General features: G+C 38.1%; 1 protein-coding gene across 3 annotated transcripts in view; it reads right to left on the reverse strand.

Annotated features, from left to right (window-relative positions):
* Positions 1-22572, reverse strand: part of INVS (inversin) — a 153513-nt gene that overhangs the window by 52610 nt on the left and 78331 nt on the right. For all 3 annotated transcript variants that reach the window (XM_041761124.1, XM_041761126.1, XM_041761125.1), the window contains 6 exons: positions 19401-19581; positions 16418-16527; positions 12327-12498; positions 5798-5953; positions 5112-5341; positions 741-847 (listed from right to left, as the gene is read on the reverse strand). In XM_041761124.1, the coding sequence (XP_041617058.1) occupies positions 741-847; positions 5112-5341; positions 5798-5953; positions 12327-12498; positions 16418-16527; positions 19401-19581 (956 nt within the window). The remainder of the gene's footprint in view (positions 1-740; positions 848-5111; positions 5342-5797; positions 5954-12326; positions 12499-16417; positions 16528-19400; positions 19582-22572) is intronic.

A 22572-nucleotide genomic window follows, 5' to 3' on the forward strand; every position in this document is an offset into this window, starting at 1 on the left:
AGTCCTTCCTTCTCCACAATGTCAACTGTCTCCTGAAAGAACTGGTGATGGCTATGAGGGGTGGCATGGGGTCATAGCAGGAGCCACTGCAGTTATAGCATCCATGAACGACAAGCAAAGCATGGACCCAGATGGGTGGAGCTCAGGTGTGGAAGTCTTATCACAAACTTGGTTGTCACCTACAGATGATCAGAATCTTCTTAGATCCAAGACGGCCAAGAATCTCTCCTGCTTAGAATTCACACGGTGTCTGGCCCTCTTTATTTGGCCTGGGCCCTGGGGCTTTACTCCAGCCTCGCTCTTATATTATTCAATCATCTCACATTTTCCTTATTTTTTCATGCCACATGGTGGCACCTCTGTCCACTAACTAGTATTACCCTGTTCATCAAGAGAAATGTCCTGGACATATGACACATTCCTAGGACTGGTCAGTCTAGCCTCCCCTGAGGTTTTGCCAGCCACAAGCCAGAAGAACATGTTTCTCTATTTGTAATTTGTGAGCTTGCCAGAGGTAAATCTAAAGTTCTGAACAATTTTAAAAATCCCATGATTCTAAATCAACATTAGATGGAAATTTTGCTCTTTTCTTCTGGTTTAGGATTTCTTAGTGTAGCATTTCCTTATGAGTATACTTAGTACTTTTGAACGAGTATCTCAACTTGAGATTTTTTAATATAGCAGAAAGGAAGTGAGTTGGACAACAATACTTTCTTACTTTATTTTTACCAATAGCTTACCTTTCTTCATTGTTTTCCATCTGATTAGGAAAAGCAGCAAAGTCTAGTAGTAATTTAATGGCATCGAGGTATCCGTTGTTACAGGACCAGTGCAAAGCTGTTCTTCCCTATAAGCATGAACAAAAATGAGATATATCTGGAGTAGGTATTTTTGGACACATAGTTATTTATGCTAACTAAAAAATAGAAACAATTCTCCCAAATTGCCTAATTATAAAAAGGGAGAAAATGGATGGTATCTTAAGTAAGTGATCAAAATTAATATCATGTAAAGAGGCATCATGTGTTTCCAGAGGTAATACCCTGAGAAGGATTCAATATCACTTGTATAATATTCCAACCAAAAATGTAAAACTTAAACTGAATTATGAGGAATCATAAGGCAAACTCAAACTGAGTGAGATTCTACAAAATAAATGGCCCGTATTCTTAAAAAAAAATCGATATTATGAAAGATAAAGAAGGCATGAAGCATTACTAGAAATACGAGATAGATATTTCACAGTTTTAAAGGGGTCAAAGAGGAAAATGTAATAATCCTAAATCTGTATGCATCTAATAACACAGCTTTTAACATATAGAACAAAAAATGACAAAATTAAAAGGAGATATGGTCAAATTCATAATCACAGTGAGAGATTTTTAACCCACCTTTTATAATAGGTCATAGAACAAATAAATAAAACGAGAGTAAAGATACAGAAGACCTGAACAACACAGTAAAAAACTTTGAACCAAATGATACATATAAAACACTGCATCCAACTAATGACACAATTAGCATTCTTTTCAAGTGTACATAAAACATTTCCAAAAGCAATTCATATATACTGGGTCACAAAGAAAGCCTCAAAGGACTTTGAAGGATTAAAATAATTCTGAAATAAAAGAAAATAACCGTTATTCTGTTTTCTGACCACAGTAAAGTTACAAATCAGTGTGGTAGACAGAATAAATGCATGCCTTTGCTAAAATGTTTACATCCTAATCTCTGGAATCTGTAACTCTATTATGTTACTGGAAAGGGGAAATAAAGATTGTAGATGGAATTAAGGGTGCTAATCAGCAACCTGAGATTGGGAGATTATCCTGGATTATCTGAACAGGCCCAATGTAATCAGAAGGGTCCTTTTAAGGAAAGGAAGGAGGCAGGAAGGCGAGTGTCAGAGTAATGTGAAAGACTGAGGCAGTCACTGCTAGCTTTCAAGATGGGGGAATGGGGCCACAAGCCAGGGAATGAAGGCAGTATCTAGAAACTGGAAAAATGAAAGAAAGAGATTCTCCCCTAGAGTCTCCAAAAGGAATGTAGTCTTGCCAACACTCTGATTTTTAGCTCATTAAGACCCATTTTGGACTTTTAACATCCAGAACAGTAAGATAATAAGTTTGTGTTGTTCTAAGCTACTAAGTTTGTGGTAATTTGTTATCACAGCAAGAGGAAACCGATATAACCATTAACCAAAAGATAATGAGCAAATGCCCAAATGCCTGGAAATTAAACAATATACAGCTAAATATTCTATGGGTCAAATAACAAATCTAAATAGAAACTAGAAAATGTTTGAGCTGAATTATAGTGATGGTAGAGCTTACCTAAACTTCTAGGATAAAGTTAAAGCAGTGCTTAGAAGAAGAAGCATGCTTAAGTACATATACTGGAAATGAATACTTAAAAAAATCAATGATTTAAACTTTTATCAAAAGAATCTTTAAAAAAATTGGTAAATAAACCTGAGGAAAGTAGATGGTAGGAAATAATAAACAGTAAACACCAATGAAATAGTAAACAATTTAAAATATAGAAAATCAACAAAGAAGTTATTCCTTTGAAAAGATGAACAAGATGAAAAATATTTTTAAAAAGAAAAGAGGGATCCCTGGGTGGCGCAGCGGTTTGGCGCCTGCCTTTGGCCCAGGGCGTGATCCTGAAGACCTGGGACCGAATCCCATGTCGGGCTCCCGGTGCATGGAGCCTGCTTCTACCTCTGCCTATGTCTCTGCCTCTTTCTCTCTCTGTGTGTGACTATCATAAATAAAAAAAATAAAAAATAAAAAAAAAACAAAAAGAAAAGAAAAGAGATGATACACATTACCAATATATGAAATGAATAAGAGGAAATGACTATATGTCTAACAGTCATAAAAAAGGTAAGAAATTATATGACCAACTTTTTTTTTAAAATATTTTTAAAGATTTTATTTATTTATTCATGAGAGACACAGAGAGAGAGACAGGCAGAGACAGGCAGAGGGAGAAACAGGTTCCATGCAGGGAGCCTGATGTGGGACTCGATCCCGGGTCTCCAAGATCACACCCTCAGCTGAAGGGTGCACTAAACCACTGGACCACCAGGGCTGCCCTATATGACCAACTTTATGCAAATACATTTGCTATGTTAGTAAAATGGATATGTTTCTCAAAAAATGTAATTTACCAAAATGGAAAAAATAATTAGAAATCTGAATGGTCTTGTAATTATAAGTGATACTGAATCAGTTTTTAATACTTTTTACACAGAGAATATCCCTAGACCAGATTGTCTTTACCAGGGAATTCTTCCTAACATTTTTTTTTTCTACCGAACATTTAAGAAAAAAGTAGTATCAATACCACACACATCCTTTAGGAGAATAAGAGGAACTACTTCCTGATTCTTTTTAACTCACCATATCAAGAGCAAAGAGGTGAAAAATCATGTGATCATGTTGAAAGTTATAGAAATAGTATCTGACAAAAATTAAACAGCTAATTGTGAATAAACAAACTCAATTCTTAGTAGCTAGAAATATCTCTACCTATAGCAAATATCATATTCAATGGGGAAATATTTAAAGCTTTCCCCTTGAGAAGCCAGAATGAATTAAGGATGTCAACTATTACCAATTCTATTCGACATTGTATTAGAGTTATTAGTTCAATAAGGCATACTATTCACAAATGAAATGATATTTATAGCAGATAATCCAAAACAGTATACATAAAAACTAAATAGAACTGGAAAGTAGCTTAGTAAGCTACTTCTCTGTAAGTCAGCTTAGTAAGCCAGCTTCTGTAAGAAACTGTAAAAAAAAAAAAAAAAAGTAAAAGGTACTACAGATTACAAAAGATTCATTTCTAGTAACATATGTACAAGGACCATATTTTACATGTTTTTCATTATGTTACTTTTACATATAGGAACAATCTTGGTAAATATTTATTGAATGAATTAATAGAAAATATATTTTCTGGCTTGGAAAACATAATATGCTAGTATTTTTGAAGACTTAATGTAATTATAGTAGCAACAAAAGTCAATACTGGTTAAACTGAGAGAAGTCAATCCAGTACTACACAGCTGAGGAAGTGGATATTAACCCACATAGTTTAGAAATCAGTTGGATGGGGGCGCCTGGGTGGCTCAGACGGTGGAGCAACTGACTCTTGATTTTGGTTCAGGTCATGATCTCAGGGTCCTGAGATGGAGCTCCCCCTCATCTCATCAGGCTTTGTGCTCAGCGGGGAGTCTGTTTCTCTCTCTCCCTCTCCCTCTGCCCCTCCTCCTGCTCATGTGCATGCATACTCTCTCAAATAAATAAATTAATTAATAAACAAACAAACAAATAAATAAATAGAATCTTTTCAAAAATCATGTCAACAGTATATATCGGAGCCCAATCACATTCATATACCAATAATAAATAATCTCAGGGGAAAATATTCTAAGGAAACAATAAAAAAAGTTAAATGCACAACAATGATTAATGAAATATGATCTGTAATAACAAAAAATTACCCAGCGATAGGAAGTTACTTAATTCTAAAATTGGGGTTACAGGCAGTGTTTGGACCCTGACTCCCCACAAAAACCCAGACACTGTTGTCACCTTGTAGTGTAGTTGGGTAAGCTCCAGGAACTTCACTTTTCTCCCCTATAAATACGAATAATAAATGCAACTCCTTTAGGAGCTGCTGTGAGGATTGGATGAGTCATTCAACATAAAGTTCCTAGAACCTTGGAATACTCAGCATCTACAATTATGCAGGAGGTTATACAGCAAATGAGAAAATACTGGTGATAATTTTAAATGAACAAAGCAAAATGTGGTTTGTGAAATATCATATATGCATATGTATACACATACATACACATGTCATAGTTATAAAATTAGTCCCATTCTGTATTACGACTTTGTTATAGTGCATATGGATATATGGACAAGAACTAGAAGGAAAATAGAGAAAAGTAAAACTTGTTTTCAGCTAATAGATAAATTTGTAAGTGATCCCTTTATTTGGCAAAATGTTGTTTTGCTTTATTTTAGTTAATGAAAAAGAAATACTCCAAACACCCAGTAGCAAACAACATAAAAAAGACTTAGAATTTCTACCTCTTTGTCTTGAATGTTGGGGTCTGCATTATTTTCCATGAGCACTGCCATGCAGTTGATGTAGCCGCCGTACGCAGCACACTGCAGAGGGGTTCGTCCTGCATAATCTTGCACATTTGGATTGATCTTATTTTCTATCAATATCTGGCAAACATCAGCATTTCCTCCTAGTGCTGCCCAATGTAGAAGGGAGTGTCCGTCTTGATCAACTAAATCTACTCTTGCTCCACCTGAAAAAGCAAACATATCATGAAAATGTCCAATAGAGAGAGCGCTGATCAAAAAGAATAGAAGTCTGAAAAATGTAACAACAGTCCCTTAAATGCTTTCCTCTTAGCACACTGCATCTGTATATATTACCTACTTCAGATTTTTACAATGAGCCCATAAGTTGGTCAGGGTCAGGGTCATTTTTCTTTTATACAAAATGAAACTGAGGATTGGGCAGGTGAAGTGGCTTTTCCAAAATCACACAACTGCCAACAGGTGAAGCTCCTAGTGGACAGCAGGTTTACACGCACAAACACACACACACACAGCAGGTGTGTGTAGGGGGTGGAAACACCACTTTTCCCTCCATCCTTCCACCCAGGCGGCCCTCTGCTATGTAAGCTGGTTTCAAACGGTGCCCGCAAGAATGCCTACCTTGGGAGAGTGACTTGCTAGAGCCACTCTTAATAACCAACCTTTAATAAGTGTCTGAATCACATCTTTGTGTCCCATCTCACAGGCTCGGAAAAGTGGAGTGTGCTTCATGACATCAGTGGCATCTACTTGAGCGTTATTTTCCAACAATAATTTCACGGTGCTGACATGGCCAGAAAGGGCAGCAGCATGTAAAGCTGAAAGGCAGCGAAAGAACGCAAGGACTCTTTGATAACAGCTTCGCCTTCTTCTTATTCTAACTGTGTGCCTTTTCCTCTTCTGATGTCCTCGTAATTTTGGCTAAATGCAATTTAATCTTAAGGATTCTCTATTGTTCACTTCTAGATATTTCAGTCTTTCTATTTTTTTTAAGATTTTAATTATTTATTAGGGAGAGCACGAGTGGGGGGAGCAGCAAAGGGAGGGAAAAGCAGGCTTCCCCCCTGAGCAGGGCGCCTGATGGGGGCCCAATCCCAGGACCCTGGGCTCCTGACCTGAGCCGAAGGCAGATGCTTACCCGACTGAGCCACCCAGGTGTCCCTCAGTCTTCCTTTCTAGTCATAGTTGCTACTCACACCTTTCCCCTTTCCTTCCACCTTTCTCATCTCACTGTTTCTTCCTTTCCTCCTGATGGTCTGAAATGCTTTCCTTTCCTCGGTTACAACTTTATTATCTTTTCCTCCCTCTAAGAGGATAAGGGAACAAAAAATGACAAAGAGAAATGATTTAAGTGACACAGCCAATTCTGCCCACCAACCCACTCGATAAGCATATGCCCGAGGGTTGGTGTGACGAGAAGTGTCAATCTACCGGCCCTTCAGCTGCTTAGCCGTGCTATTCCTGCCGTAGGTCTGTGTACCCATGTGGTACTGAGGGTACACACATCCCACTGCAGCGAGTGCATTTTCCATACAACATGGCTCCAAATGCAAGCCACTCATTTCCTCAGGGCCCAATTTAAGAAACAGCAATTTGTTTCAACATTGGAGAAAAAAATCTGAGACGGAATGTGGTCTCTTCTCTGGTGCCTTTGTATGGGGTTTGAAAGAGTAATTTTGACTCTATGTGGGTTTCAGGTTATACTGACCTGAGCCTATGTTACTCCACACCAATGCTTGACTTATGCCATTACTCTGGATTACTCTTTAACTTCTGTTTAAATACATCACTCTTTAGGGACACGTGGGTGACTCATGGGTTGAGCATCTGCCTTTGGTTCAGGTCGTGATCCCGGGGTCTTGGGATCGAGTCCCACATCAGGCTTCCCATGGGGAGCCTGCTTCTCTCTCTGCCTGTGTCTCTGCCTCTCTCTCTGAGTCTCATGAATAAATAAACAAAATCTTTAAAATAAAAGTAAAGACTCTGACAATGCAAAGAATCCCTTTGCTTTGGCTGTTGCGAACTCTGAAGTGATATCCCAAGAATCCCATGATTTCTGGTACATCCCTATGGTACCCATCAGCCCTCTATGTTTCTGCCTATCTCTCTGTGTCTCTCATGAACAAATAAATAAAAAATCTTTAAAAAAATACATCACTCTTTAAATTCTGAGTTTGCCAACATAACTGTCTAGAGGCCTGGGCCAGCTCTTTCTAAGTATCATGGCCCTGTCATGCCTAGAATAATGTTTCTTTCATAAAGTGTGATCCATGGACCAAACCCAGGATGCCTATAAAAGTGCAGATTCCTGGGCATTTATTGAGAACCTCCTATGGGCTGGGTATGAATGTAAACGTGGGTGTTCGGCAGAGAACAAGATAGATAAGGTTAGGAGAAGCAAAACAAAACCTGAATAAACAGGAAAGTATTAGATGGTGATGAATGGTAATAATGGGAGTAACAAAAGATATCTTGATACTCAGAGTGACTGGGAGTCCATTTTAATCAGTGGTGATGGCAATCATAAAGAGACAGCTATGTAGAGATCTCGAGAAGGAGTAGTTTGGGCAAAGAGAACAGCTAGCCCGAGGGCAGAAATGACTTTTTGTGCTTAAGGAAGTGCAATGAAGTAAGTTGGAAAGGTAGAGAAGGCCAGATCCTAAGGGGTCACCCAGGTCCCACTGACGAAGGCTGAAGGACTTCAAATAGGTGAGTGATGTTATTTGACTTGTGCTTTAATCAGATCACTCTAGCTGCTTGGAAGAGAAGGCACTGTAGTGGGTTAGAAAATAAGCAGGGAGGGCAGCCCTGATGGCTCGGCGGTTTAGCGTCGCCTTCAGCCCAGGGCAGGATCCTGGGGACCTGGGATCGGGTCCCGTGTCGGGCTCCCTGCATGGAGCCTGCTTCTCCCTCTGCCTGTGTTTCTGCCTCTCTCTCTCTCTCTCTCTCTCTCTCCTCTCTCTCAGTCTCTCATGAATAAATGAATAAAATCTTTAAAAAAAAATAGAAAATAAGCAGGGAGACCAGCTAAAACTTTTGCAGGAGACTCAGTAAAAGATGCTACTGGCTTTAATGAGGGTGGCAGGACTGGAGATGGAGAGAAGCAGAAAGGTTTAGAAGCTATTTTAGAGGGCGAGTCAATAAGATGTACAGGATCCAACATAGCATTCCCGTCTCTGTAGTCTGGGCATCTGTCCCTAGACAAACACCCTCACGATGCTTACATGCACTTGGGTTTGAGGACCCTGATCTGCATGGCTGAATGTTAGTTTGGCCCAGACAAGATTCAGAAGAGTGTGAGAGACTTCGAATATCTGAAGTGCTGCCATGTGGAAGACAGTACAGAGTGGGACATCCACTTTGACGAATCTGGGCTTGGTATAAGGAAGAACGGACTTAGGTTCAGATGGAAGTAGTGGGTTTTTCATATTGGAGCTGACAGGCCGCTCGTGAGAATGGTATAAGGCAGATGAAGGGTGCTATATCTATGATGGTTTGGTGACTTGATTCACATTTGAAGAGCATAAGAATACATCTGGCCTCAAATGAAGTTTTAGAAAACACTCAACACATAAAACAGATAAGAGTTGAGTGGTTCTGACTAAAGCCGGGGTGGAGGGGTTACCCACTGAAGTACCCGCTCCCCTTGGCAACATTTCAACACTCTATAGAAACCTGTTGTTTTCAAAAATATGGTCTGGAAAATGCTGGACCAGATTTAATTTTGAGGTAGCTTCTAATATTGAAATTCTACAATTCTGTGATGTGGTATCAGTATGCAATAAATACTGCTTAGATAAATGTCAATGTCAAAAAAAAAAATAACCTACCACAAAGTCCCAATTAAGCAAAAGATAGACTTAATGATCTTGTTAAATGAAATTCCCCATTTCTGACTATTTGCATTTACAGTACTTTAAAATAACTTTAGATTTAACTATTGTTGCTCTCTCTGAGAAGGTATTATAAATTTACATAGGAGCCCTAAAGTTTTTTATTTAACTTTTTGTTATGGAAAATTTCAAGTGTATTCAAAAAACAACAACAACTTAGTGAACTTAATATAGCCATTACCTACCTTCAAGGATGATCAGTAGATGGCTGGTCCTGTTTCATCTAACTGCCATCCATTGTCCCCACTTCTAACAGTTTTGAATAAAATTCTAGATTCAGATCCTTTCATTTGTAAATATTTTGGTAAGTATATCTCAAAGACAACGATGCTTTTAAAAGGCACGACCACAGTATCAGTAGGTGTCTATTTAGGAGACAGAAACCCTGCCAGATACTTTCACAGAGAGAGTTCAACAGAAAGAATTGTTAGCTATGGATTGAAGAATTAAAAAAGCAAAAAAGGAACAATAGGTCTCACAGAGGTTGTACGTGTGGAAGACAGCCAACAATTCTAGGATTGAGGGGACGAAAAAAAGAAGATGGAATTATTAAAACTTCAAAGCCTCGAAGAGGAGCCCTGTGGGGGGAAACTCCAACCTCTGAGCAGGGGCTCTGCTTGGCTGCTGCTCATGCCTCTGAGGTGGGTGCTCTGGGGCTGGTACAGCGAGTGCCAGGGAAATTAACTGTCGCCATTGGAACAAGTGATCACTGCTGTGCTGAAGAAGACCCTACCAAGGTGATGCTGACAGGAATAGGAAACCCAAGCAAGAATAGTAAGCCAACAGGAAGGTGTGGTCAGGGTCTTCCAGCTTTCCAGTGTCCCTCTACTGCCCCCTATGGGAGGATTCTAACAGGGCACCTGCTGGCAAAGGGGAAATGGGGTCTGCAGAGTCCAGCCCTGGCATTGCAAAGAAAGGCTAGTCCCGTAATTGTACCTAAAACACATGAACAAAAATTCTGTAATATCAAATATCCAGAAAGTGTCCATACTTCTCTTACAGTTTTTTAGTATTTTTTTCGGTTTTATAATTTTTTTTATAGGAATCAAGATCCAAACGTCTGTATGTTGCTGTTGATGAGAACTCTTTTTTTCATGGGAAGGAAAAAGAACCCTGTAGAGGGATGATGGAGAGAAACTCACTTTCAGAGAAATGTCAGGAAGGCATGTCTGACATATAATAAAATCATCTTAGGAAAAAGAGCCAGGGAATTAATGAGTCTAAGAAGGATTTATGTCTGAACTCCAATCATGGTGCACATCAGAAAAGACACCTTTGGTCAAAAGAATGGAAGTATCCTTGGCCATACTTTATTAAAATACATGAAAAAGTTAAACTAAAAGCAAGACTTGTGATAAAGTGAAAGGCTGCCTACTAATAGAAGTCTGACAAAAAATGAAATGTTCGGACCATTTATAAACCCAATGTCCTACATGTCTGCGCTATACCCTTTCTTAAGAAGCTTAAGCTCTACTGTGAAGCTTTGATAAAGAAATACTTTTGACAGTTAAAGCCTTTATTAAAATTGATATTACTCCAAAACTCTTTAGAATATAATTTAAGGTGCCTGGGTGGCTCAGTTTGTTGAGCATCTGCCTTCAGCTCAGGTCATGATCACAGGGTCCTGGGATCGAGTGCCGTATGGCACTCCCTGCTCAGTGGGGAGTCTGCTCCTCTCTCTCCCTCTACTCTTTTCTCCACTTATCTTCTCTCTCTTCTTAAATAAAATCTTAAAAAATTAATTTAGAAGGGGTGACGGTTTAGGTATAAGGAGGGAGATTATTAGGTTTATCCCCCCTCCCCACCAAGTGCTGCATCAGTAGTTTTGGTGACCAAGAAAGACCTTTTTTTTCTTTTTTTAAAAAGATTTTATTTATTTATTCATGAGAGACACAGAGAGAGAGGCAGAGACACAGACAGAGGGAGAAGCAGGCTCTTCGTGGGGAGCCTGATGCAGGACTTGATCCCCAGAACCCAGGATCACACCCTCAGCCAAAGGCAGATGCTCAGCCACTGAGTCACCCAGGCGTCCCCTCCAAGAAAGATCTTATCCAGGACTACAGGTAGGTGCAAATGGCTCTACTATATGTTTCTACAAATTAGAAAACATAACACTGAGAAGCTCATAGCTGAGTTTTTATTCTGTTCTGTGTTGTGCTATTGTGTGATCTTTCTTTTTCTGACTTGCAGTTAGGATACAGTGCACAAGGTAGACTTCCAAGTTGACAACAAATGCTAAAAAATTCATACCTCTCTTATTAACCAATGCACAGTTGAAAGGCTCTCTTATTAGAAAAAGAGATAGGAAGATGCATCTACTGAGAGCTTTTGATGCAAATCTAATGTGAAGCTCTGAAGCTTCAAGAGTCATGGGAGGTTATCCCCAAAATGAGAGATTTGGGAGGAAGTAATGCTCCTCAAATCTGAGAAAAGCACATTATGTGAGACTGGTGAGCATACTTAGATATGTGTATTCCTTAAAATATAATCCTAAAGTTTTGAAAGTATAATTGATAACTACTAAATAGGCATAGTTTTAAGTCACGGGTTTATGTTTTTTTTTACACAAAGATAAATGATAAGAGTTTCCATAGTCATTTTTTTTAAAGATTCTATTTATTCACGAGAGACACAGAGACAGAGAGGCAGAGACATAGGCAGAAGGAGAAGCAGGCTCCTTGTGGGGAGTCCGATGTGAGACTCGATCCCAGGACTCTGGGGTCACACCCTGAGCCGAAGGCAGATGCTCAACCACTGAGCCATCCAGGCGTCCCTCCATAATCATGCCTAAGGAGCAGCCACAGTTCTGTTTATTTTTATTTTTTAAAAATTTATTTATTTATTTTCTTGAGAGAGAGAGAGAGAGAGAGAGAGAGAGAGAGAGAGAACATGAGCAAATGGAGATGGAGAGAAAGAATCCTCAGGTGAACTCCTGCTGAGTGTGGAGCCAGATGTGGGGCTGATTCCAGGACCCTGAGATCATCATCACCTCAGCCGAAAACCAAGAGTCAGTCACTTAACTGAGTGAGCCAGGTGGGCGCCCCAGGAACAACCAGAGTTTTTAACCTAATGCCACCATTCACCTGGTAGAAACATAGGCTAATTTTAGCCATCAAACTTGGAGGAAAATAAACCCTTGGAGTGATATCCTGGTAAGCTACACTTAAAAAGTATAAATGAGAGTTAAACAATATTAGATTAGGAACAATGATTTAAGGCTCTACTCTACAAGTTTTAGGGCACCTACACACTCTGGAACCCGGAAGAAAGCAAACTGAGCATTTCCGCCAATTCTTACCTGTACCTCCGTATTTGTCTGCCATGTTGATATCAATGTCAGATTTTAAACTCAGCATAGTCCTAAGGACATCATCACTGCCTTTTCCAGCAGCCCACATAAAGGATGTTCTTCCTTCGAGGTCTGAATCATCTTTCACTGAAGGATGTTTTAAAAATACTTTAACTGTTTCCTGTAAGAAAACTTCATTATAAAAAATTGAGACAAGAGGGTAGCATCTTCTTTGGTAATAAAGCCAGTGTTATATGTGACTTCCGCTAAGACCCAAAGTATTTTTTCCCTGCCTTCGAATCAAATGAAATTATCTTTTTATGAATAATGAAACTACAATTTCCATTGAAAGTAACAATCCTCTTTCTTTATATATTAGTTTTAGTTTCCATGCACTTCAAATACATAACCTAAACTCCCTCATTCAACATCCTTATAATTGAGAACAATCATTCTCAATCAAGTTCTAAAATTTTATAGGTCACTCTTTGATAGATGAAGTGACAGTTAAAAGACTAACGAGTATTCAGGGTCGTGAGAAACATGAAGATACAGGTTTTCTCGGACATTTTACATGCAGAGACCTGTATACTCAGCCATGCCTATAGAGAAAGTTAATACATTCTCTCGTTGTGGTTTTGTGACTACAATTTAAAAATACTTAATGCATTTATTGTATTATTATTAATAAATATATGTGGCTCCTGAGAAATGCAGTGTTAAATTCATTTAAAAAGGTATTTATTTAGCAATTCCTATATGCAAGATCCTTCCTCTATGGAATCACACAAAAATTAGGAACCATAATAATTCTAACGATTATTAATAATTCATTATTAATCATTCCTAATAATTTATTAGGAATTCCTAATAATTTTATTTATTTTATTTTTTTAGTTTCAAGTTTTTATTTAAACTCCAGTTAGTTAACATACAGTATAATATTAGTTTTAGTAGAATTTAGTGATTCATCATTTATATACAACACCCAGTGCTCATTATAACAAGTGCCTTCCTTAATGCCCATCACCCATCTAGCCCATCCCCTCGACCTCCCTTCTGGTAATCCTCAGTTTGTTCTCTACAGTCAAGAGTCTGTTTTATGGTTTGCTTCTCTCTCTCTTTCTCTCCCTATGTTCATCTCTTTTGTTCCTTAAATTCTACATAGGAGTGAATCATGGTATTTGTCTTTCTCTGACTGACTTCACTTATCTTAATACTCTCTAGCTCCAGCCACATTGTTACAAGTGGCAAGAATTCATTCTTTTTTCTATTCCATCACATATATGCCACATCTTCTTTATCCATTCAACAGTCTATGGACACTTGGGCTCTACCACAATCTGGCTATTGTTGGTAACAGTGCCTAACAATTTTAACAGGGGTTAACATTCACAGCATTTTAAGTTGCCTCTTTTCTTAAGCCTCAGATACTTACAAACTTTTAGGGAGATCATAGAGCCTTCTGCTTGAATGGAAGTAAAACAGTTTCAGAAAAAGAAAAATTCTGGATGCTGTGAACTTGCCAAAAATGTATTAAGCACTGACACTCAATACTTTAAAGCAAGAAGAAATTCAAGGGCTCACCTAATGCAACCCTTCGTTTTCCAGATGAAGAAGTTTAGGTTCAAGGTCATGTAAACCTTGGTGGCAGATATAGGAGTAGAACCCAGGACTCAACTGCTGCACACACTGCTTCCTAGTCTTATCACTTAATGTTGAGCTGCTGAGGCATTACAGTGTCATGCTCCTGGGATCTAGTGTGTATGCCTCGTACATGCTAGATTGGAATAAGCAAGTGGATTTTAAAAGCTGGTGATGTTTTGGTGTTTTTTCTTTCATTAATTCATAAATATATCTTTGTTGGGTATGTTTTCTTAATGAAAGAATGTTTGCAGAGGTTTTGTGGGTCTTGTTGATGTTACTGTTTTTTTTTTTTTTTTTAAGATTTTATTTATTCATGAGAAACACAGAGAGGAGAGAGAGAGAGACAGAGACAGAGACAGAGACACAGGCAGAGGGAGAAGCAGGCTCCATGCAGGGAGCCTGACATGGGACTTGATTCCGGGTCTCCAGGATCACGCCCTGGGCTGAAGGCGGCGCTAAACCGCTGAGCCACCCAGGCTGCCCAACTGTTGATGTTTTCTAATCAGGGAATTAGAGCCTCTATGGGTGAACATAGTCCAAGATCAAGGGGCTTGAAACTGAGCTTAGAGGGACACCTGGGTGGCTCTGTGGTTGAGCGTCTGCCTTTGGCTCAGGGGGTGAACCTAGGGTGAACCTTGATCCTGGGATCAAGTCCTGCATCGGGCTCCCTGTGAGGAGTCTGCTTCTCCCTCTGCCTGTGTCTTTGCCTCTCTCGGTGTCTCTCATGAGTAAATAAATAAAATCTTAAAAAAAAAAAAGAAACTAAGTTTAAGGAAATTTGCAGAATTATTTAAAAGTCATCTCTGTAATTGGCAGATCATCCAGAGCAAGTATTTCTTTGAATGAACATCCATCATGTTCTGTCATTCTTCCTTACTCCCAATAGCTTAGTCCTTAATTGCTGGTATCTGTGCATGTGTTAAATCTGGAATCTAACACTTGGGTTCAAGATCTTGGCCAAGTCATTTAATCTCTTAAAACCTTGGTTTCTTCCTCTGTAAAATTAGGGATGCCATGTCCCCTCACAGGCTTGTGTTGAAATATGAATTGAATTCTGATTTCCCTAGGTTGATTAGGCTGGGCCAGTGAATTTCTTAACTACCTAGAACAAAAAAGAGTTCCTCCTCAAAATATATTTTGTATTTTTCTGAGATAATAGAATGAGAGATACTAGAAGAGAATAGTTTACCAAAAGTCTAGGTGATAAAATTTTAGAAATGCCAGGAAGGAAGGAAGACAGTTATAGTTGAGAGAAATACTAGGTAGGAAAATAAGATATTTTAGCAATCTGAGTATTCAGTGATGCACTGAGGAGGTCAGGAAGATGGAATTACACTCTGCTGATGATAGCATTCTTTTAATTTAATGAAACCAAAGTTTTCACTACACATACCCATACAGAAGGCAGTAAAATCAGCTGTGAGTGCTCTGACATGTGCCTCTTTGGATGAGTCTCTAATTGTTGGTGGCCACTTATTCAGGAAACTGAAACAGCCTAGCTGTTATCATGTTGCTGGCTGGACCGAGTCAAGTAATGGATGAGAAAGTGCTTTGTAAACTATAAAAGGTGGCAAGGGAAGAATTAGTAATAATATTCAATATCTTTGGAAATGGTAATTCATATTTTGGTTTTCTCAGCTGTATAATGCATAATACTATTAGCACTAGCAATAGTAAGAATGCACTGCATTTCTTGAGTACCTTCTTGGTACCAAAACTAATGAGGCACTGGTCACAAATTTTCTCTAATTTTTATACCCATCTTGAAAGAAAAGGTATAATTATCCTCATTTTACATATGAAGGAATTAAGACTCAAGAAGTAAAGAAATTTGTGCTGGTCATCTAGCCAGCAGAGAGTGGAGTCAGGATCCCAGCCAAGCCTAGACTAGTTCTAAGAACTTGCACACTTTTAACTAAATTGGGAACATGAAACAGAAAAAAAAAAAACAAAAAAAAACTTGCACACTGCTTTCAGGACAATTACAGATGACCAAACACAGTGCATATAAAACGCGAGGGTCATAAAATTAACCAGACGATGAAATATACTTCCACAGAACAAAATGTTACACTGAAGAGTTAATATAAAAATTGTCTTAAAATTTCCCATGACTAACAACTTTACAAAGACAAAGACTATCCCTCGCATCTCAGCTAGAGCCAAGAGTATGAGCAACTGTTAAGATATAATTGCCACACAAACACAAAAATGAGTACCCGTATAACTGAAATTTGAATAAGATCAGTGGATTGTAGGAATGTCAATTTCCTGTTTATGGTATTGTTTCATAGTTTTGCAAGATGTTTCCATTGGTGTAAACCCAATGTTTCCATTGGGTTATGGGTATACAGGATCTTGCTATTATATTTCTTACAACTGCATATGAATTTCTAATGATGACAAAATAAAAATTTAATTAAGGGAAAAGATAATTGTCATGTTTTACTTACGGCAAAGTTACTCTGAGCTGCATAGTGCAAAGGTGTTGCTCCTTGGCTGTCGGATGGGATGGTTCCAGACTTATTTCTTTCTAAAAGGAGATGGACAATCTGTGCATGGCCTGAAAGCAGACACAATGAGGCCGTTATCACATCAAAGGACTACTTAATTTGTAATCTGTTTAAAGGGAAGTTTTCTGAATAGCAGCCCCTAGTACAGCCTCTTCTAACTTCTCACGAAAATATTATGATAATGTAGAACAGAGGTAAACACTCACAACACTAAAATCTTAGTGCTTCAATCAGAAAGGAAATGACAGTCATTATAATTGCTAGGTTGAGAAAAAGTTATATTAGGTACAGCTCATCGCATTCCTTGGCCTCACTATAATAATGGTGGGAAGCCAGACCCTGACTGCCATCACTGTCCCTCATCCCGGGTTCCACTGTATAGCCAATCAGCACTGCACAGCTATTCTCTTCTGCTCTTCAGGAGGACCATCCATAATACATCCTCTTGTGATCTCTGAGGCCTCCTCTGAATCTCCTCTACCCTCCCTCCTCCATTTTTTTTATATCTAAGCAGTGATTACAAGTCCAAGGAACCAAGTGACAGGAATGATGAGGTGGTGGCAGAGAAGATAATCTACAGGGCACTTCTGCAAGCAAGGAGCTGTAGAAAGGATCAAAGAATGAATAAACCTGGTAATAGCATATCTGGAATATGCATTATTCCAAAATGCATAGATCAAAGAATGAATAAACCTGGTAATAGCATATTTGGAATAGCATATTTGGAATAGCATATTTTCCATATTTGGAAACCTGAATTTCATGAATTTTATTGTTTGAGCATACTGAGGACCCAGGCAATGGAGATGTCACATCAGCAGAACAAGGACACACTGAAATCCAGGCAGAAAAAGGGAATCTGAGTGGGAGTTGTGCTCATCTACCTGTTCCCGAGTATGATCCAAGATGGAGTTCTTGGGGATAGGAAAAAAGTAGGACCACAGGCAAGCCATCAAGACACATGCCATCTTATTTGAAAGATAAAGAGAACAATTCAGTAAAGGCAACACGAAAACATACTATGGGACAGGAAAAAGAAACACCATCGTGAAGATGAAGTGCATACCTTGGAAAATGATCTAGAGAAGGATCCAGAGGAAAATTTCAGGACACTGTTGGGCATCCTTGACTTGTGCAAAGAGATAGCTTCTATGAAATAAAACAGAATATCCTAAGAAGGACACAATCTGAAATGAAAGGGTGATGGAAGGAGGCGAAAAGGAAATAAGCCAAGATACAAAGAAATTTGGATGAGAGAAGGAAACCAAAATACAACCTCAAATACAATCTATGAAAAGCAGAAAGAAATCAGAACTTATGGAACAAAAAGTCAATGTACTGATATGGAGACAAATTTGCCAAGTCCTCCCAGAATGCAGAGGAAAGGAAAAAAGGATGAAAGTGCACCCTGAAATGAGAGCTAAATAACAAATCTGACAATAACGCTGAATGCAAATGCAAAAAGTATTTTTAAAAAAGCACAATGTGGGGATCCCTGGGTGGCGCAGCGGTTTGGCGCCTGCCTTTGGCCCAGGGCGCGATCCTGGAGACCCGGGATCGAATCCCACATCGGGCTCCCGGTGCATGGAGCCTGCTTCTCCCTCTGCCTGTGTCTCTGCCTCTCTCTCTCTCTCTGTGACTATCATAAATAAAAAAAAAATTTAAAAAAAAAAAAATAAAAAAAAAAATAAATAAAAAAGCACAATGTGTGATTTAAAAAGTAAATTCATCATAATAATTGGGAAAAACTGCAGATTATATTAACAAATACTAAAAAAAAATACTAAAAAAGTGGTAAGTCTCTCTGTGTCTCTCATGAATAAATTTTTAAAAAGAATTAAATACATAAATAAATAAATAAATAAATAATAAAACCAAGATGCTGAAAAAAAAAAAAAGTGGTAAGTAAATTGTGCTAAGTCCCTCATTTTTAAATGAATGGAAATCGATAGATATAGTTTTGCTCTTAACTCTGACTCAGGTTTTAAAAAGTTTTTGATAATTTAAAGTAACTACTAGTAGAACCTAAGAAACTTCTAAAACATTAGGCAATTCAAAACCAAATAACAACAAACCTAACCTATATACCAAAAGGCAGAAAACAAAGGAAATGGGGGCAAAAAAAAAAAACCCAAAAAGAAAAAAGGGGGAAATAACACCCAAACACTGGTAATACTCAAAGAGCAGAATAGCAGAAAAAAGACCAAATTATTTATCTTACAAGTGACTATTAGTGACTAAAGACTCTCAGATTGCGTCTCCTGCAAAAACAGACAGATACACATTATTTATACTCTCACCTAACAGAGTGATCCCCTCAAATTTGGTTAAGTAAAAGGCTTATCGGGAAAATACAAAGAAAAAAATAATATATCATAAAATTGGCACAAACACAAAATTAAACCCCCCACAAAATACACAGGCATTGAATGTGAAAAGGAGATTATTTTATATTTACATTTGTCAATGATTGTGCATTACTTTTAAAATAAAAATTAAAATATGTTAAGACATTATGTTGAAATTAAAACCAATATATAACAGAGAATACATTTATATTGCTAAAATTTTTTCTTAAAGATTTTATTTATTTATTCATGAGAGATGCAGAGAGAGGCAGAGACACAAGCAGAGGGAGAAGCAGACTCTTCACAGGGAGCCCAATGTGGGACTCAATCCCAGGACCCCAGGATCACGACCTGAGCCAAAGGCAGATGCTCAACCACTGAGCCACCCAGGTGCCCTATATTACTAAAATTTAAGCATACGACAGAAGGATTTAAGTATGAGATGCCACATTATCAATTAAAAATTAAAATAATTAAACAGGAAGTGGGAGCTGACAGAGAAAGGGAAGCCATGGGAAGTTTCTGGTATTCATGTATTTCCTCCTACCATTGATTCTTTGATTCAGTCAACTCACCTAGTAAAGCTGCCCAGTGAAGCGGGGTTCGAAACAAGTTATCATAAGACGTTATATTGCAGCTTTCATATGAGGTCAAGACATCAACCACTGTCACATTCCCATCGGCGACTGCAAAGTGAAGAGGTGTCCGACCCTCATAGTCTTGCCAGTTCAGTAAAGATTCCGTGGGAGCAGCATCCTATTTTTAAGGAACCAGAGACTTCAGACACATGGAATCCTCAATGAATCATACTGGACGTATGCATTAGCTGAGCAATTTTCTAAACTTGTGTATTCTCTCTTAGCACAAAGTGGTAAAATTCAGGAAAAAAAGTACATGTTCTAAATCTTTAAAAATTTGTCATGTTTAACTCTAAAATATGAAGAAGAGATATAATCAATACCAACACTGATTATCCAGATTAAATAGGTGTCAATATCTTGCCTAATGTGCTTTTGTATCTGTTATGGAGTCAGCTAAAGCTGTATGTTTTATACTTTTGTTACGTATGTGTGTATCCATAAACAATATGTAAATATGTATATTTTCAGTATTTATACTTTTGAGTTCTTTCAACACTATACTTTTGGGTATCTATGTTGAATCTAGTTCATTTGTTAAACCACAATTTAATTATCCATTCTCCTACTGAGGGATAGTTAGGTTATTTACATTTTTCCCACTATTAACAATTATGCTGCAATGAACATGCTTCCTTTACAAGGTCCCCCTGTAGCCCAATGTGTGAGATTTTTCTCTAGCTCAGATGCCTAGAAGGGAATAGCTGTGTAGAAGGATATTTACTTTTTTTTTTTAAAGATTTTATTTATTTATTTATTCATAAGGGACACAGAGAGAGAGGCAGAGAAACAGGCAGAGAGAGAAGCAGGCTCCCTGTGGGAGACCGATGCGGAACTCGATCCCGGGACCCCAGGATCACGACTTGAGCTGAAGGCAGATGCTCAACCACTGAGTCACCCAGGTGCTCTGGATATTTACATTTTTAACTAGGTATTATCAAACTTTTCTCCAAATGGTTACACTAATTAACACATCCAAAAAGTTTTTATTTCCCTACATGCTGGCACAACTTAATCCCTTGGTATTATCAAACTTACTGGATTTTTTCCCTTATAGGTATGGAAAGCATTTTGCTGATGTTTTAAATTGTATTTATTTTATGAATGAGATTGGGATTTATCATACGTTTATTGGATATTCTGTTTAAATTGATGGTTCATACTTACTCATTTTTCTTTGCGGTCTTTGTATCTACTGTTTAGGTCTCCTTTCAAGAATAGTGGACTTATTTCCCTAGCTGCTGTGAGTGCTGCTGGCAGATGACCCTCAATGGTCAGGCTTCTGTGATTGTTTCAGCTAAAGAGAATTACCTCACCCAAGGTCATATGCCTTCCCAGATCAGGTCATATCCAAAGCCAAGTCCTCCTGCCCCAATCTGAGAACTCTCCAAAGGGCCACCCAGATTTAGAGCTGCCTGTACAGTCATCCTATTTTATTAAAAAAGTGCATGGACGGTATTGTAAACACTTCAAAGAAGAGAAGTAGAATTTTACCATGGTGGTATTTTAGGTCTTTGAGTCTCCCAAGGACTAAGATGTGTTTACAAGGGAAAAAAGAAAAGCTAAGTCTGTGAGGAAATAAGATATTATGATTGACAATCCTCTAGGGACTTCAGATAATGGAATTGACACATAAAGCTTATAAAATAACCATCTATAAAACATATAAAACAAAAAGTGAAATAAAAGGTGAGCAAGGAACAAAAACTATCAAAAAGACCAGGCAAATGTGAAAAAACCAAACTAAAACAAAAAGAACTTTTAGATGTAAAAATATAATTACTAGGATTAGAGGCTTGATGAAGAGGGCAAATGAGGGGAGACACGGATAATAAAATAAAAAGGTCTAAAATATGTGTAATTGGGACCCTAAAGGCAAGAGTGTAGAGAATGAAAGAGAGGTAATATCTAAAGAGATAATAGCTATATATTTTCCAGAACTGATGTGCAATGAGAGTACACACCAAACAGGACCAAAGAAAAAAGCACCATACCTAGACACATTGTAGTGAAACTGTAGGTTACCACACAGAGAAGAATTTAAAAGTAACCTGAGAGAAAAGATAAATCATCTATAAAGTAATAACAATTAGACCAATAACAGACTCCATCCGAAGAACAATGAAAGGCCCAAGGCAAAATAATAGCCTGAAAGAGTTGAGAAATGATCACTGCATATTCAAAATAACTTTATCTTTTAAAGTCTAATTTGTATGTTATGAGCAAATAGGACTAAATATTAGAGTGCTATAGTTTGTAAGCTGGAATATGAGAAGGAATGGGTAGAAATGCCAAAGAATCCACTGATAAATATTCAAAATTAATAAGAAAGTATAGTAAGTTAGATACATATTCAATGAATAAAAATACCAACTGCATTTCTATGCATCTGCATCAACTAGTTAAATATGTATCTTAGTCATGCTAAAAAAAAAAAGTTCAGGGTCATCTGGCTGGCTCAGTTAGTAGAGCATGTGACTCTTAGGCTCATGAGTTCAATCCCTATGCTGGTTGTAAAGATTACTTATAAAAAAGTGCCAAGCAGCATTATTTTTTTTTTAAAGATTTATTTATTTATTTGAGAGAGAGAAAGAAAGAGAGAAAGAGACAGAGTGCATGAGAGTGAGGGGCAGAGGAGAGAGGGAATCTTTAAGCAGGTTCCCTGCTGAGCCCAGAACCCAACCAGAGACTCCATCTCACCACCCTGAGGTTATGATCTGAGCTGAAATCAAGAGCCTCAAGACACTTAACCCACTGAGCCACCCAGGCACTCCAAAGTAACACTATTTAAAAAATATATATTTTTTATTTATTTATTCATGAGAGACACAGAGAGAGGCAGAGACACAGGCAGAGGGAGAAGTAGGCTCCCTACAGGGAGCCCAATGCAGGACTCGATCCCAGGACTCTGGGATCACAACCTGAGCCAAAGGCAGACTCTCAACCACTGAGCCACCCAGGTGCCCCAGCAACACTGTTTTTAAATAGTGAAAAACTAGAAATAGTTCCAAAGGTCTATGAATAATTGAATAATGTGCGGCTTGTTCATAAAATGGAATATTATGTAACAGTAAAAAAATAATATATTACAGTTATACACAGCATAGAT

The sequence above is a fragment of the Vulpes lagopus genome, chromosome 7 (genome assembly GCF_018345385.1).
Source record: "Vulpes lagopus strain Blue_001 chromosome 7, ASM1834538v1, whole genome shotgun sequence".
NCBI classification, from domain to species: domain Eukaryota; kingdom Metazoa; phylum Chordata; class Mammalia; order Carnivora; family Canidae; genus Vulpes; species Vulpes lagopus.